Source organism: Coffea arabica, chromosome 4e (assembly GCF_036785885.1).
Source record: "Coffea arabica cultivar ET-39 chromosome 4e, Coffea Arabica ET-39 HiFi, whole genome shotgun sequence".
NCBI classification, from domain to species: domain Eukaryota; kingdom Viridiplantae; phylum Streptophyta; class Magnoliopsida; order Gentianales; family Rubiaceae; genus Coffea; species Coffea arabica.
In genome coordinates this window covers 47,762,025-47,780,105 of record NC_092317.1, presented here as the reverse complement: position 1 = coordinate 47,780,105, position 18,081 = coordinate 47,762,025, and the positions used below count along the sequence as shown (strand labels likewise).

The 18,081-nt window shown below is 34.8% G+C and overlaps 3 protein-coding genes across 3 annotated transcripts; 1 reads left to right on the top strand and 2 right to left on the bottom strand.

Annotated features, from left to right (window-relative positions):
* Positions 1 to 1,936: 1,936 nt before the first annotated feature.
* On the bottom strand, positions 1,937 to 2,890 carry LOC113741120 (cytosolic sulfotransferase 15-like). The gene has a single exon (XM_027268600.1). The coding sequence runs from the start codon at positions 2,888 to 2,890 to the stop codon at positions 1,937 to 1,939; it is 954 nt and encodes a 317-aa protein (XP_027124401.1).
* A 5,009-nt stretch (positions 2,891 to 7,899) lies between these two features.
* Positions 7,900 to 8,928, top strand: LOC113741980 ((+)-cis,trans-nepetalactol synthase NEPS2-like). The gene has a single exon (XM_027269655.2). It carries the CDS (start codon positions 8,012 to 8,014, stop codon positions 8,786 to 8,788), a length of 777 nt encoding a protein of 258 aa, XP_027125456.1. The 5' UTR covers positions 7,900 to 8,011; the 3' UTR covers positions 8,789 to 8,928.
* A 3,589-nt stretch (positions 8,929 to 12,517) lies between these two features.
* LOC113741979 (probable aquaporin NIP5-1) lies at positions 12,518 to 16,584 on the bottom strand. Its single transcript, XM_027269653.2, has 4 exons — positions 16,378 to 16,584; positions 14,869 to 15,288; positions 14,667 to 14,728; positions 12,518 to 12,728 (listed from the first exon to the last, which is right to left on the bottom strand). The coding sequence occupies exons 1-4, from the start codon at positions 16,582 to 16,584 to the stop codon at positions 12,518 to 12,520; spliced, it is 900 nt and encodes a 299-aa protein (XP_027125454.1).
* Between the last annotated feature and the right edge of the window lie 1,497 nt (positions 16,585 to 18,081).

Below are 18,081 nucleotides of genomic sequence, written 5' to 3'. Positions count from 1 at the left end.
GATCAATTATAATTTAAATTTTAATATATATGTAGAGATTTAAGAGTAATTTTTATTTCTATAATGAGTTAAAATAAAAATTCAAAAGATAACAAGAAATTTATTTATAATGAGTTAGAATTATGGTCCCAGTTGGGATCTTTACCTCAGCTAAGGCCTTCTGAAATTGATTCAGGGCTTCTAACTTTAAATGGCCTTAACATACCTTATTTGAGATATTTTACTATCATTTTGATAGGGTGTTAATTGTTAGTAATTTTATTATTAATTTCCCCTTGTCCCTACCAAATATTGTTTTAAATTGCTAATATATACTTATATTTGGTATTTGGACCTATCTACAAGAAGTGGAACTGACAAATGCTAATAAGGAGATTTTACTGGGAAAAATCCTTCACACACTAGAGCCTCCAGCGGATTTACGAGTTAGGCCCACATGGTGCTGCAAGAGAACAAAGATTTCGGTTGCTAATGGGAGTCTTTGATGAGCAATAGGAAACAAAAGGAGAAAGTTTCGGCAGAGAGCCTCACTTTTGTACTTGGGCTCCCAATTTGTTGGGGGGACCACTAGAGATAGCATTAGACTTTCTTTTGGCTTTAAAAAGGGAGAAACGTACAGAGGGTTGGTAGCTTAGTTTTTAGAGACAATTTAGTTTTCTTTCTTTTCCTTATTCATGCGTTTTCTTTGGTTCGTATGTACGCCAGAAGTATTGTGACGATCTTGCGTGGGTTCTCCTCAATAGGGATGAACTAAATCCCTTCTTCTAGTCAAGAACAACGGAGGATTTGGTTCGACTTAAATTGTGAGATCTAATCGATTTTAGCTTTCCTATTATTTTCTGGTATTCGTCTATCTTCTGCTTTATGTTCATATGGTTGTTTTATTATTCGATTATCCAGGGCCTGGATTCTAGATTAATTCAATAACCTGAAACCAATTAGGGTAGTTAAATCCGTAATTGTTTAATTATTCTAAACTGGTGGCAATTGGCATGATTGGGTTTGTGTCAGAGAGATAGACAGGCTAACTTAAAGAGACCCTCGTAGCGTGTTGATTGGCTAGAATTAGGCTCTTCTAATTATTCATGCAATTAGGGAATTGAACTTCTATTGTCGTACCTAGGGTTGTTTCCTGATTAGAGAAATAGTCAACGGTCGTACCTTGGCTATCGACAAATTGAGGAAGAGTTGGTTGTTTATCGCGTGTATGACAACTATAACTAATTTATCAGATAGTAACTGGAATAATCCTTGCATCTGTGATCGAATTAAGTGAACCATCTCCGAAGTTGTCTCTTGGCTAGAGTTCGTCCATTATTATTTTTATTGTGATAATTAGTTATTTGAGTTGTAGTTATTTTATTTTATTTTAATTTATTCCAAGTAATTTAGTTACTCTCATTTTCAAAAACCACCCTATATCTGGAACTTGAGAAGAAATTAAATTATCCCCAATTCCTGTGGATTCGACCCTGCTTACCACTATATACAGAATTTGTATTTTATTTGAGTAGGTATTTATTATTGCACAGGCTCGACACCCTGTCACATTTACTCTTACAATGAAGGTCATCCTGTTTGTGCCCCTTTATCATTCTTAGTTATATTTGTAAGATTTAAAGTTGGTTATCCTCTCTCTGCATATATACGGAGTTTTGCCAAAAGGAAAGAAAAAAGTTAACGAAGATACAAGTTAACGGAGTTTAATGCTATTAACCCTGTGAACAATGATGAGAATACTTCTCAAATCACTTTAAAATTCTCCACACTTGAAATGATTATCAAGGCAAAACAACAGAACTAATAAAATGATCCAAGTCATTCAAATACAAATAAGGCTTCATGTGTCGGTCTCGAAGGAGGATTTGACCAAATGCACCGAACCAAAAAGAAAAAGAAAAAGTAAAAAATAATACATCCATGGGATGCTTAACAATTATAACAGTTCAAATGCCAAACCAGATTTTCCCAGCTTTTCTTCCATAATCTTCTTGTAACGTTCTGCCATGGAATTATTGAGAAAATTTTTCCAATCTCCTACTTCTCCCTTTCTGAAAAAGGAACGAGCCTTAAACTTAACAGTTGGAGATAAAACAAGAAGACCGTTCTTGTTCACCTCCATATTTTTGAGATTCTCTAAGCTACAAAGCTTAACTATTTCTTTGACTACACCATTTTCATCTTCCTCTGGAGAAAAAGGAAATCCCAAGAACTCTGCTAGCATCTTCACGTGAGAAGTTGCATCTATTTTGAGATCCTCGTACTTGAGAAACACCACCTTTTGAACATCATTTAGGCTTGCATTCCAGTACCCCTCAGCATGATCCCAAACGGGACCAAAAGGGTATATGCCTTTGCAAAATAATTCAAAAGCTTCATCAATAGGAAGTGCTTTTTGCTGATCTTCACCACTATTTTCAAGCAAAAAGTGCCGGAGAGACATGAACTGATCCAAAGGGTTTCTACATATATAAATTATGCGACATTTGGTGTTCAAAATTGATTGAGGAAGGGCATGGTAGGGTAGATGTGTTGAGAAAATTCTTGGACATGAGAAGGCCTCAAGATCAGGATTTTCGCCATTCAGAAATAAATCATACTCCATGCAACTTACAAGATCATGAGGATTGGTGATGAGGAGAGGGCTCTCTGGTGTTGTGCACTTCTTGCGGTTGATGATGCTAAAGCTTAGTGATTTTAGCCAAGTGGTGCCTGATTTAGGGATGGAAGCTAAGATAATATCGGAATCCTTAGCTTTGAAGTTTCTTTGAAAGAAAATTGTGGATTTAAGCACATCTCCTGGACACCAAAAATTGTTGTAGTAGTATAGCAACAGGCCATCCCAGTTTACTTTAGGAATTGTTTGTAGCAATCCTTGAAATTCATCCATATCCTCTACAACTTTGGTTGAGGGTGAAGGACGGAATATTGGTGTTTCTTCAATGGGAAAGTAAAATGGATAGATATCAGCAAGGCAGGATTTGTTGAATCCAACAATATCACATATATAAAACTTGCTCAATAATGGGATGTTGTGGGGATCGCCTCAATAATTCCTTACCCGCAGTGGATTACACTCTGGATTACACTCTCAACCGAGTGTAATCTACATGTGACATCAATATTTCACTATTTTCTCTTTTATTATACTTTCATCTACAATGGATTAAACTCCACATAGTCCAAATCACTGAGTTTTGATCTAGTGGCCATTAAAAAAAGATTAAAGCCTCATTTTGGACTATAGGTCAGGATTCGAATTCTATCTATAGTGAAAAAATTCAAATGAAGTGTCAGAATATCTCTTTGGTCTAGTAGATTTTTATACCTATTAGCCCTGCATATACAGTCTCTTTAGACTTTCCTCCCCTTAAATTAAAATTAATTAGATTATAGAAATACTGTCGTTACAGTAAAAAAAAAATGATGAGACTTATAAGTAAGGGCCAACGGACATGGGCAGCTCACACATTTGGATGATTGGGTTAGACATAACGTGACAGGATTCAGAACTAAATGAAATGTCATTGATTAAAAAACCCAACTTCACTAGCATCCGTATCTCATAGAGAATGAATTAAAAAAAAAAAAAATTTAAACCAGCATCCCTTACTTCTATCCTTCAGTTAAGTACCACAGCCACTCAAATGTCATTCGATTCATGGTTTATTGATGATTAAAAAAGAAAAAAACTCAGCCAGCTATGTCTCTGACTGAGGCGTTTCTCGAAAAAATTCCAGGCTGTTGTTTATTTTGAGTAATAGATTTGATTATCTAAAAGACTAAAATAGAGGATAGTTGAGGCCCCAATCACCGAATTTTTTTTTTTTTGTCTATGAGATCGAAATTTGACTGATAAAAATCGGATTTTCTCTTCAAACTTTGAATACAAAATTAAGAATAGTCCTCTAACACTCAATAACAATATAATTTTCAGCTCCTAAATTGTTTATTGTGTCGATTTTCTTGAAATATTTGAAATTAATTTGAAAAATCCTCATTTGAGCTTCTATACAGAATTTTACAGACTTTATACCATTCTAGTTTACAGCTATGCTAACGCAATTTGTAAGTGAACATATGTGAGTGTGTTTGGATAGTAGGTTATTTTGAATAATGAAAAATGTTATAGCACTCTTTGACGTGACGTAATAAAATAAAAAATTAATTAAAAAATATATTGACGACGTAAGTAATTAAAATTAGAGAAAAATGCAATTTTGGTACCTAAATTTTGACGCACGAGTGATTTTAGTCCCCAAATTTTGGACGAAAACAAATTTGATACCCGAACTTTCAAATTTTGAGCACACTAAGTACCCTTGACGATTTTTTCCCAAATTGTTACCGGAAAAAGCCATGTGACAGTCACGTGTCCGGCCAAACTGGAATAAAAAAAGGCCAAAAATGCAGTTTTGGTACCTAAACTTTGACGCACGAACGGTTTTAGTCCCCAAATTTTGGACGAAAACAAATTTGGTACCCGAACTTTCAAATTTTGAGCACATTAAGTACCCTTGACGATTTTTTTCCAAATTGTTACCGAAAAAAGCCATATGACAGTCACGTGTCCGGCCACAATTGTATAAAAAAAAGGCCAAAAAAATGTCAAATGCCATTCTAATACTAAATATTAAATTTAAGGACTAATAGCGTAATAAAGAATAAATCCAAGGACTAAATAACATCACATGAGTTAACAAAACCCAAGAACCGATACAAATGAGCTCCAATTCCAGTACATTAATCCCACCTGTTTTTTCATTGTGTCAGTATCCCCTTCTCATTTTGTAGTTTCTTGGCTGGTATTGTTTCTTTTCTCAATATGCACTAGTCCACAGCATCATTCTTCCAAGATCGGAGTGTGCCGCTGGGACGGCTTATAGGAATAAGACCTGCGAGCCGAGGAAGTTCGCAGTTCCCGAGTACAAATGACTTCAGACAGCATAGGAGTTTATCTAGTGGAAGATCAAATGCAGAGGTCTCCAGAAATCCTGGGGTAGAAACATCTCAGGAGCTTTGTGTCCCGTTATTACACAATGTCATAGAGAAGATGAGCCGAAATAAAAGCACCTCAAGGCATTAATTTGAGACCAAACATCTATTTTTGGTCCATACTTGAGTTCCAAATTATCGTCATACACCTTTGATTGCTTCCCTATTGGATGACCCATTTGTAATTGTTCTTCTGTAAATTTTTCTGAGTCAGCTGCTTGCTGCTTTGTCCCGAGGACTAGTTCAAGTTTCTTGTATCAAGTTAGGTAGCAGAATACATGACCAGCTCAAGTTTCTTCAAGTCAACTTAGGCAAGAGAAATAAAGGATTACACATCATTATTTACACCTTTGTGACTTGATTCTTAGATTAATGTACTGGAATTGGAGCTCATTTGTATCGTTCTTGGGTTTTGTTGACTTATGTGATGTTATTTAGTCCTTGGATTTTTTCTTTATTACGCTATTAGTCCTTAAATTTAATACTTAGTATTAGAATAGCATTTGACATTTTTTTGGCCTTTTTTTATACAATTGTGGCCGGACACGTGACTGTTATATGGCTTTTTTTGGTAACAATTTGGGAAAAATTGTCAAGGGTACTTAATGTGTTCAAAATTTGAAAGTTCGGGTACCAAATTTGTTTTCGTCCAAAATTTGGGGACTAAAACCGCTCGTGCGTCAAAGTTTATGTACTAAAACTGCATTTTTGGCCTTTTTTAATTCCATTTTGGCCGGATACGTGACTATCACATGGCTTTTTCCGGTAATAATTTGGGAAAAAATCGTCAAGGGTACTTAATGTATTCAAAATTTGAAAGTTCGGATACCAAATTTGCTTTCGTCCAAAATTTGGGGACTAAAACCGCTCGTGCGTCAAAGTTTAGATACCAAAACTGCATTTTTCTCTTAAAATTATGCTAATAATTTACGATCCGAAACATTGAAAAGTTCCATCGTAGCTCTGATTATTCTAAGCTAGCCAACGCTACCCACTTCCCTTATCATTTCACCAATGCCAATTTTTGCATGGCCCACACTAATACTTTGCGTTATAAAACTGCAAGCAAGATCAGCACGACGAGCCAGACAAGAATGACCCCATCATCCTGACTACTTGACACGACGGCACCTCATATTTTTCTGAGGGATAATTTCAGAAATCTCCCTTGATGTTTCTGACAATTTCGCTAAACTCTCTCAAGGTTTGAAAAATTACACTCATCTCCCTTGATTTGATATTTTTAGTAACAAAACCTTAAAATAATATTGAATTGGCCAATATTTTAAATGAATACCCAAAAAATGCCCTTATATAATGAGTTAATTTATTTCTCTATACAATTATAAGATTATCTAGTATAATTATAAGAAAAAGGTACCAAATTTTTCTTGTACATACCTACTATTTGATAAATAACAATAATAATAATTGTATCACTATGATAGGATACTTTTGATGACACTTTATTAAAGATTTAGATTTATAAGATAGAAAAGAAAATGTTGAAATAATTCATTTAATTTTTTATTTATTGTTAATTTTAGTACCAAAAAATAGAAAATAAAGATTAGCAAAAATATTGGATTAAATATAAAATTAACTCGTCAAAAAAATTATTAGTTCGACATTTGGTTACAATAAAAACTAGAAGCAATAGTGGTAGTTTTATAGTTTTATTGGAGAAAAATTCAAAAAAAAAAAAAGAATAAGAAGGAAAAAGAATGAAATAATAATTTTAAAACTCATTCTAAATATAAGCATGCCAAATAAGGGAATTTTATCAAAATATTTAAGGGTACATTTGTCATTTTAAATGATAAGGGAGGTACGTGTAATTTTTCAAATCTCAAGAGAGGAGGTTTCTGAAATTATCCCTTTTTTTAAGAATTATTTTGCCCATCATTCCTTGTCAGCGTGACGGGCATAGAATGAGAAAAGCTACGTGTTGGAGCCCTAATTGACTGTTTTTTTTTTTAAATAATCAATATTTTGAGGAATTTGCCACCCATTCTATGGTGGCATTCTTCGAGTCTTACATTTGCAAAAATATCCTTCGCGAATTAAAAGTCAAAAAACGTCACAACTTGTCATGGAATCGTGACAACTTCTACTGCATCAGTTGTGGATGTATGATGCGAGAGGCATCACCAATAGATATTTTCAGTGCATCTTTTATTTTAGTAGCATTTTTTTTTTGTTAATCAACAAGTCATTATGGTGCAAATTGGTATTCTTCACAACCATCATCTTACATTTGCAAAAAATATTCTTCTTTTTCTCGTTAGAATAAAAGTTTAAGTGATTTTGACTCAATTCATTATCATGAGTCAAAGCATTTGCACAAAACATATGCTGCCCGCACAAATTACGATTGATGATATTTTCAGGAAAGGGCTAATTGTTGAAATTTAAACACGTAGTGTCACAAATCAAAGGCCCAAACTCATGACAACTAGTTCGATAACTGCCAATATGCTTGCATGAAGTGAGACGTATCATCAATAGATATTTTTAGTGGATCTTTTTGAAATTAGTAGATTTTATTTTTATTTTCGTTAAAAGAATGACAGTAGCATATCATGGTTGTGATAGTAAAAATCAGAAATATATACTACTACACAATGTAAACTTATATTATTACTCTTTAACGTCGATAATTTTGCTACTTTCTGACAACAAAGTGCAAGTTAATTGGTAAAGCATTTCACTTATAATCGAGAGTTCGAATCATCAATAGGATATTAACAAGGATAAGTGAAAAATGACTGTTGATTCTCTCCGAAGAGAAAAAGAAAAAAAAATCATTGCGACTTTCCTTCATGTAAATCAACCAGTTATATGGTACATATTAAATCCTATATTTTACATATAGCGACGTTCTCCAAAAGTGGCCAACAAGCACAATAAATAACTGCGCCAGTATACATTAAAGGGCAAGCCTTCCAAAAGATTGGATATCAAGAAGACACTTTAGTGCAATTTTACATTTATCCTCGACCTTCTTGGACAGAATATGTCTAGACCTACTCTTCAGTTGAAAAAACTGGAAGGAAAAGTAGCCATAATCACCGGCCGCGCTAGCGGCATAGGGGAGGCAACAGCACGACTTTTTTCCACTCACGGAGCACGGGTGGTAATCGCCGATATCCAGGACGAAAAGGGCCAAAAGGTGGCGGAGTCCATTGGCTCCAACACTTGCAGTTACGTCCACTGCGATGTTGCTGATGAACAGAAAGTCCTAGCCATGGTCGAATGGACTCTAAAGACTCATGGCCAGCTCGACATCATGTTCGCCAACGCAGGCATAGTAAGCCAGTCAGATCAGACAGTTCTGGATCTCGACTTCTCCCAACTTCACCATCTCTTCGCCATAAATGTGGACGGCGTGGCTGCCTGCGTGAAACATGCAGCTCGCGCGATGGTCTCTCAGGGCATCAAAGGTAGCATAGTCTGCACGGCTAGTACATTTGGAAGTAGTGGAGGACAAATTCGAACAGATTATCACATGTCCAAGCATGCGGTGTTGGGGCTGATGAGATGCACCGGCAAGCAACTCGGAGAGCATGGAATACGGGTAAACTCAGTGTCGCCGAGCGCGGCGGTAACACCTATGGTTTGTAATCAATTTAAGATCACGGCAGAGGAAGCTGAAGAGGTTTGTCAACTTTCAAGCTTGAAAGGGAAGGCGTTAAAAGCCAATAATGTGGCGGATGCTGTTTTATTCCTTGCCTCCGATGATTCTTCATGTATCACTGGCCAGGACCTACTCGTCGATGGTGGCTCAAGATGATGATGGATAGTCATCTCTCACAGGAACAATTTAAGGTTCTATCTTAACTTTCTGAAAGCCTACAGCTCTACCCAAAATGTTTCAAGTTGTATTATAAGTTGTTCAATTAAAAAGTCGTTCTTCTTGTTTTTTGGGGTTAATTTTATTTTGCACCTTTGAATTATATCTCGATTCTTACTTTGATCCTTAAACTGTAGTTTGAAACACTTTATTCCTCAACCTCTTAAATTCTTTTCATTTTAATTCAATTGTCAACAAGATGTACACGAACTAACAAAATAGTTTAGAATATTCTGTTAAGTATTGGATTAAAGTGGAACGATATTAAGATCTAGGAAGTGAAATATCTCATATTTTAGCTCAGGGATCAAGTGAGAATTAGGGTACAACTCAAGGGTACAAAATAGAATTAACCATGTCCCCCCCCCCCCCCCCCAAAAAAAGGCCAAACAATTATGTGCCTATGAGATTATCTATTTATCTTGAACAATTACGTCTCTTTTTCTGAAAATTGTGCTGTTTTATTCTCTGAGGTCAGGTCACATAAAAATTCACGTTCACAGTATATTGCTCTAAACAATGGAATAAAAATCAGATAATCCTAAATTCCCTTGTGGTGTCATTCATTATATGCTTCTCACTTTCATGTTAATGTAAATAACACCTTCAATTTGGATATTTTGAGTGAATTGAAATTTTGTTAGAAAAGAAAAATGTTTTGTGTAGCGAGTGATTCAGATGTTTCATCTGCTAAATTAATAACGTCCACACATTCTTACATTAAGCAATGGGCCATATCTATCAATAATAATTAATAAACCATTTCCGGTCACAATTGGAATCTTAGCTCTAGGTGCCGTGCTTCTTCACATCAATTGAAATTGGACACCTATAGTCAAATTGGAAACACAACTGACCGCACGGCACTGAAAGCAGTCGGTAATTTGCCAAGTCCTTCGTCTAGTGATTGTGACAAGGTGTTTTGGTCCAACGTGCAAAGAAGAAATCAAAGATAGGCCAAAACCTCTTATCCTTTAAGGCCATCATTGTCTCTGTTAAGTGTCCTTTTAGAGTCTCATGCTGCTAAAGTCCACTCTTCACATACACGTTCTGGTTATGTTTGCAGCATAAATGAAAGGGTTATTAGCCCACATACGATCATTGCACTTGGTTCTGCACTAATGAATTCTTATACCTATCCTAGTTTAGGGAGACTATGATTTGTATTTTCCCTTCTCTAAAATTAGTTTCCTTGTCAAATTGGAGAATATATACCTTGTATATAAGAAAAAGGCCAAGTTACTGCGGCTGCTCATCTTTTTGACACATGTATTGCATATATTTTTGACAATTGGAATCTTGGTCATTTTAGCAAAATTTTTCCTTCCCTCCTTGTGGCAATTGCTGTCATCCCTCACCTTTTTAATTTTTTATTTTTTAAAACTAATCTAACTATGATTGTTGTCATGTTCTTTTTATTGGTCGAGATGATTAGCTACTTAGAAATGAGAAGTCTTTATTATTTTTTTGATCCCATTTTACATTTTCTTTTCTTCCATTTTTCTTCATCTCTAATCTCTCATGTTGCTCTATTCTTCAATCATAATGTTATAGCCAATTGGCATTTGTTTGTTAAATTTATAGGATGATGTTTTTATTTGGTATTTCTTCATGGATAAAGGTGAAATATTAAAATAGGTAAAAAGATCTTAAAATTCATTTTATACTAGTGATCATCTTCTATGAAGAATAAAACAAAAATTCATTCTTTTCTTTTCTCCTCCTAGGATTTGAGTTCTTACTTCACATCTTTTTCCTTTTCTTTGTTTTTTGGTTACATCTTGTAATTATCTACAATTTTGTGTATTTTTTTAAGGAGAAAAGACATATTATGTGATATTTCCACCAAGATAAATCTAGTTAGGCATTCCTCTACCTCTATTTTTCTCTGTTTCTTTCTTTCCCCTGCCCCCGTTTTGCAATTACTTTATGGTCTATTCAATTTAATTGAAGGATCCAATAAGATTTTGTATATATTTAAACTAATGTTAATTTTTGCTTGTTTTTTAATTAGTCAAGTGTTGTAGTATCAATTGGGTTGGCATACAAGGATTGTAGTTGGTGATAGAAGTCACAATTGAGGATTTCAGCCTAGAGTATGACTTGACAAAAAAATGTTAGAAAATTTAATTTTGATTAGGAAGATGTTTTTGCAATAAAAAAAATGGTTCAATTCTAATTTGTAAATGTAGATTTGAAAATGTAGCAATTCATATTTTTATCTAACCTTGCTATTTATATTTTGGAGCTGCAGGATAATGTTATCATCATTAGGCGGGATTTATATAGATGAACTAACTTCTTCAATCAAAAGCAAGAAAAATGTGAAAGTTTATAGTAAACTATATTGATGTTGAAGATTGTGCCATGTCTTAGTGGCTTTCTAAACTTTTTCTCATTATTAAAGTACTGGAAGTGTTATAACTACTTTTGATTTAGTTACAACTAAAACTATGCTGCTATTAATATAACAATGCACTTATAGTGTATTAATTCTCTCCCGTTTTTGGGTATCATCATAATAGTGGTTCAAAAATCTTTATTCAAATCACAATAAATAGGGGGGGTTGACTTCATAGATGGAATTTCTCTTCACAACAAATTTTGAGGGAAATTTTATTTATACTTCATATTTTGTTAATTGTATTCCTACAATAAATAAAAACTATATGATAAAAATAATAGCGAAGGTGTGATTAAAAAAAATTGAGAGTTCAAATAACATTTGTCAATTTTAATTATTTTGATGCTCAATTTTTCTCCTATATTTCTATTCATTCATCATGTGCCAAAATAATTTGATGTTATGTGTTCGACTAAATTTCTAGGGGTCCAAGCTGTGCTTTGCACAGGTCAAGTACTTCATGTTAAGTATAAAAGAAGTAAGAAAATTTAACATTTCAAATCTAATATACTTTTGAGTTCTTATATTACACTACCAACACAAGCCGAATCAAAGCAGATGCAGGGCTAATATAATTACAGTTCCAATTATATGGTGCAGTGTAAACACTGATACAACATGTTTAGACACTACTAAAACAATAAATGTATATACTACAACAATAATGTGCAAAAAAACTATAATAATTTTTTTTTCACTTCTTGAAAATTGTGTCCTACAGTTAATTTCATCCCCGCAATTCGAAATTAAACTCATCCCGAATATTAACTGCACCATACAATCAAAACTACGCTTGTAGGAGCTCCAATACATAACAAGCCGTGATAAACATATTTAAACCGAAACCCTCCATAGATAATTCCGCTGTTTGAGCTTTACAAGATTAAGTGACTGAAAAAATAAGGGAGTAGTGGATACACTGAAGTATGACACACTTGATTTAGTACTGATGATCTTGCATAAACCTTAATAAGCACAGCACAATATTATGTCAGGGGAAGTACAATGTTTAGTTTCCTCTTCTAGACCTTCGATTCTTCGTTAAATTGGAAGTATATAAGAAGTAATGAGTTTTAAGCTTTCCAACCGAACTACTTAATTTACTAAAAATTGTTTTTTTTTTTTTTTTTTTTTACTAAAAATTGTTGTTGCTGCTGCTTTTTTTTTTTTTTTGGGCTTACGAAGCAGTCCTCCTGTAATCCGAACGTACTTGCCATGCAGATAGATAGTAATAGATAGATAGGTAGATTTGAACTTCAGTAGGCCTAGCTTGGCCGACGGAAACTCCGGGACTGCTGTCGAGCTTCAGCCGCATTACGCCCTTCTCCTTGAAGCTTGACCATGGTATATGCCCCCGCTCCCGCCAGGGCCCCGAGTGTAGGAGCCACCAAGTATACCCAAACTGACGTGTAGTTTCCAGCAGCGACGGCTGGTCCCAGAGTTCGGACAGGATTCATTGAACCGCCGCTGGCTGGCCTGCCGACAGCCACGGCAATGTTGTCAGTGCTTGTTTTGTAAGTATGTTAGTAGGATTCCAGTAGCATAACAATGTAATTCTGAGTTAATAGACATACATAAAATTCTTTCAAATGTTGCTTTTATTGCTTTGGATTTTAAATAGTCGCAAAAGGGGCTAAGGATCAAGGGTGAAAAATATTTAAAATATAGGGATTAGAAGATAGGATAATAATAGGCTTGAGAAAATTAGTGGTTAAAAATGGTGTGTAACTTTCAAAAAACTACAGCATCTATTATATTCCTATTTTCCCTATTATTATTGCAAGCACATGAGTTTCTTGTCTTTTTCTCTAAATTTAATTTTTTTTTGGGGTAAAATTCACTGAATTTAGTTACTATCATGAAGGTGCTTCTGTTTCCAATCGTAGCATATCCTCCCATTAGCAGAAGCATTCAAATTGCTCCTAAGTGCACTATTGTAGACTTCTTAAAATGGAGACGATGAATTAGTTTGCCCATAAAGAGGAATGGATCAGATAGGGGTGTTTATTGGGTGGTGGTCGAAAATTTGGTAAAAAAATTTTGGGAATTCGGTAATTGGTTTGTCAACACCAATATTCGATTCGCATCCAAACTTTAGTTTGGTAAATTGGATACCGGTAATTGGATTTTGGCCGGAGAACCAGTAATTTGGTAATATCCGAAATCCAAAATGCCAATAGTAAGTTAACATATTTCAATTTTCTCTAAAAAAAAAATTGCTCCAAAATAATATTCCATATGTTTTTTCCAACAAAATTCAATTGAAAAAAAAATCAGCACATCAATCATCAACTCAGCATCACATTAAATAAACAAAAAAAAAAAAGTCAATATTGCATCTTGCCACTTTTGCTGTCCAAACTCCAACCAATTACGTAATGCAATAAACCAATACTAAAATGTCAAATAGTTAGAAGTTAGTACTCAGTAGTTATCCTTCCAGATTGGACTGGAAGTTTGAATTTTAAAATGATCTATAAAGGTGATTCGGTCATCGTAGACAAAATTGCTCTGGTAGCAAAATTCTTACAGCCTTTATTAACCACTCGTGGGTGCATATGAAGCGAACCCATTCCATTCTTTATTTACTTTGTAACAAGCACTAATTCATTGGCCTACTTAGGCCCCTTTTTTATAAAATTGAAGTCTGAAATCTGATTTTTAAAATCTAAAAAATGAAGTGCTTTTCAGTATTAAGTTGCTCAATTGATTAGATTATATCTATTTAATAATTAACAGAATTATAATGCTGAATTGAAATATCGCAGAAATATTATGTTGTTATCTTTAAAAAAATTACCTTTATTTGTGTATTTAGAGAGAGAAAAATTGTGTGTGCTTGTGTGTGTGATAAAAAAAAAGTTAGAGGTGGTGTTTAAGCGTGCATAATTCTGTGTGATAGTGTATATATATTTTTTTCCGGAGACGATAAACCTAATCTATCCTACACTAAGGGGAAGGGGGCGGACCTAAGAAGACCTAGGGATAACTCGAAAGGGACTGAACCACCACCAGATCAGACGGGTGCACAGCACACCCGTCTGGATTTTTTTTGGAAACAAGCCACTTAAATGTGGCATTTTGGTGGTGGCCACTAAGCCAATGGCCTAGTGGTTGTGTGATAGTGTATATTGCAATGTGTATAAGTGTGTGAACAAAAAGAGGTGTACTTTGTACGAGAGATTGTACAAGAATGTGTTATATGTGTGAGAGTTATAGCATGTATAGTCAATTCGAAAAATTCAGTAAAATTTTTTCACTTGAAAGTTTGTACACTAGTTAAACAATGCTTAATATACTATAGGCGATAGGAGATTTCTGCAATCAAACACGTTGAATTCAAAAAGTTCTCAATGAATTAATTTTCACCATTAAGTAGAGTAGTTATCAAATAAACCCCTAGCCAAAACTCACCCGGCAACAAGAATGTTGAGCATGACTGTAGCTCCGACTGCTATTCCTGCCAGTTCTCCAACCTATTTACATGTGTAGCGACAGTATGAGCACATGTTAAAAATAAACTATGTAGAGGCCAAAATTCATAGCTAACCTACGAAGGCTATATAGGTTCGCAGTTGAACAGATTAAGTCTGAGGAGCAAGGATGATGTGCTTACTGCGCGAGTGTCTGTGGCGACCGCTGTAACAACAAATAGGAGAATGAAGGTTACAATAAACTCAAGGGCGAAGGCTTGGGCGTTGCCTACGGACGGAACCGTGACACCACCTGACATAAAGGGGTTAAAAACAGCTTTGAGAGCAAAAGAAGCACAGATCGATCCTGAAACCTGAGCTGCTATGTAGGCAGGCACCTGAGCCCATGGGAAGTGGCGAAGTGCCGCGAATGCAATAGTTACGGAGGGATTCAGATGAGCTCCCGAGATATGCCCAGTTGCCAAGATCACTATCAAAACTGCTAGCCCCGCACAAGCTGCGTTCCCTATTAGCGTTTCTGCTCCGTCGTACTTTTGGTTTACAATGGGTCCAGCTGTGGCTCCAAATATAAGGATGAAAGTCCCCAAGAATTCTGCTCCCACCTGTATTCATATTTCGCCAGTTGCAAAAGTTCCAATTCAAGGTTAAGTTATACTCTTGTATCCATTAATCATTACTGAGATTGGAAGTGATATAAACTGCAAGTCAACAAATGGATCTCGTCCTGTTCTTCCCACTTGTTGTAGCTAAAGGAGTTGATTGATTCAAACACTTTGAGCTTTCCATTTACAAAGTGTACACGGATAATAAACCACATTTTTTTTACTACATTATCCTTGAAGGTAAATTTTAAGACCAGCATATTGACATTTATTTATTTTTCTTACATCCTTCCAACCTCCAACAGTCAAGTTTAGGATTGGGTAATTTTAACAGTCCTCTCATAGCCACCAGTATCAAGTTTAAATTCAGTAATACATGACTTTTACACAGTTATCAATGACGTCTTCAACTAATCGTGGTTAAATAACCAAGGTTAAGACATTAGATGTTGGGATTTTAATCATGAATTTAGAGTGTGTTTGATAAGATTGAAATTTGAAAACTAAAATTTGAATTTTGAATCCATTAAATTATTGAATTATTAAATATTAAATCTGATATATTTGAATGTATATTATATTAAGTAATAATAAATGAATAACTTGTCACTTATTTTTTTAGAACAAGTTTTGCCTAAAAAATTTAATACTACTTAATTAATTTAAATATTCAATTTTTAGTTATCAAACGCGTCTAAACATATTAAGATCTAAATCTATTAAGTATTGAATTGGGTTATCAAACATCTCCTTAGTTTTTATGCCTCAATTTTGTGAGTTAATTGCAATGTTAACAACCGTAACTTATTAAATATTGATCCTACTACTGCGCATTAGTTGTATACATTTGAAAAGTAAAACCAAGAAAGAAAAGAATCGTTGCAAAATCAACCAAGAACAATGATGATCTTCCTCAATTACTTCTGTATGCTCTCCACGAACTAATATGTGGATTTATATAAAACTGCTAGATGAGAATGTAATCTCTGCTGAACTTGTTAGGATGGAATGAGAATATTGTACAGCGCATGCATGGCACCTACAAGGAGAGGAAGAAGGATAGAAAACAAGAAAAGGCAGAAGTCATACCTTGCGGGGGAGCGAGATATCTGGCGCGGGGAAGTTGGTGATACACGATTGAGGTCCAGCCAATACTGGGAAGCACTTGCACGCAGGCATTGGCTTCCGATCATCAGCCATTGAATCAATTCGCACTGCGGTAAACAGCGGTGTTGGAGTACTCCCTGGCGTTGTAGACGCCGTCCCTCGCGGACTTCCGGGCGCTGATTGTGCCATTTTCTTCTTCAAAACTTCAAGTATAAGTTTTTTTTTTTTGGGAGATTGATTAGATCCTAGATTAAGAAACTTGAGAGAACGATATTACGTGATTTGTTGATTTTTATACAGGTTTGGCTACAGGAGCTCCTGAGCCACGCCCAGCCAGCTCTGTAGCACAATACTGTAGGGAAACAAGGTACCTAAATGAAAAAACTGATACTACGTTTTTTTTTTTTTTTTTTTTGGTTTTGGAAGAGCCGAATATGGAGCTGATCAAAATTACATGCTGAACAAGTTTTTTATAAATGTGCAGCTACGGAATAGAAAGAATGGTGTTATCCAGTTTGTTACACGCTAGAAACTTTACATGGTGGATTGATGAGTAAATTGGAGACGAGAACCAGGTTTTTACGATTATGATCAAGAATTTGATTAAGGAGATGATGCAAGAATCTGGGGACAATTGGAATAAAAGAGCCACAGGACGTTGCAGAAACGCAAATGGAACAAGTGCAACTAAGTGGGCAAATTTCGGGACTGGCTGAAACAAGTTTCAAATTTTGGATGAGCAAAATATGCATCTGCTTAAAGGTTATATATAATTCGCACACAAAACAAAACTGAAAAAGAGAAAAAAGAAAGAGAAGAAAAGGAAAGAAAAGGTCAATAGTACTCTCCAATTTTCTTGCACCGTGTTTCAGTCGCGTCTGTTGAAAGGTCACGGAAAACGCTGCAGCACCAATAGTTACGTTTAACTTTGAGGAATTGGTGCTTTTTAGTGTCATTTCAACTACTATATGTATTCAACTCAAAAAAGGGTGTTGATGGAGAAGAACTTGGTCAGTTATTAGCAACCAACCATAGAGCTGCCTCACTTTCCTATATTCTAGTAATTCCACCTCGCCCCCGAAAATGCACTTAGACAAGCATATATACCGAATTGTGGACTAAACAGATAAACAAAGATATAAAAATTTATACTCCCTACGACTAACATGTACATTGTACACCTCCCTGTATAGTTTGTATGTATTTACACATGCTGTAGAACCCTGAGTCAGGATTTTGGTTTTATCCTAAGGCGGAGGGGGAAGTGACATGTATATATGTGTGTGTGTGTGTGTGGATAATTGTAGTTTGGCAAGTGGAAATTTAGATTTTTGGATTGTATGATAATTCTTTTCTATTTTTGACACTTAATTATCCAATCTCGATGTCTTATTACACCCAAAATAAAAAGTTTCAAATTAAGTTTCTATATCAAGAAGTCTTTTTTTAATCATTAGATTATTTTAACTTAAATGTATAGAACTTTGTTAAGGAATTTGTATATTTATTAATAAATTGAAATGAGCAATAGTTATCTATAACAACTCATTATTCATTATTATATCTTATCATTCTAACAGTCTTAAGGGAAAAAAAATATTTGAATATTTTCTACTATCAAACTTTGAAGAGCAATCAAATCTCAAAGTGCAAATAGAAAGTAGACAGATGATATTTTCACAAAAA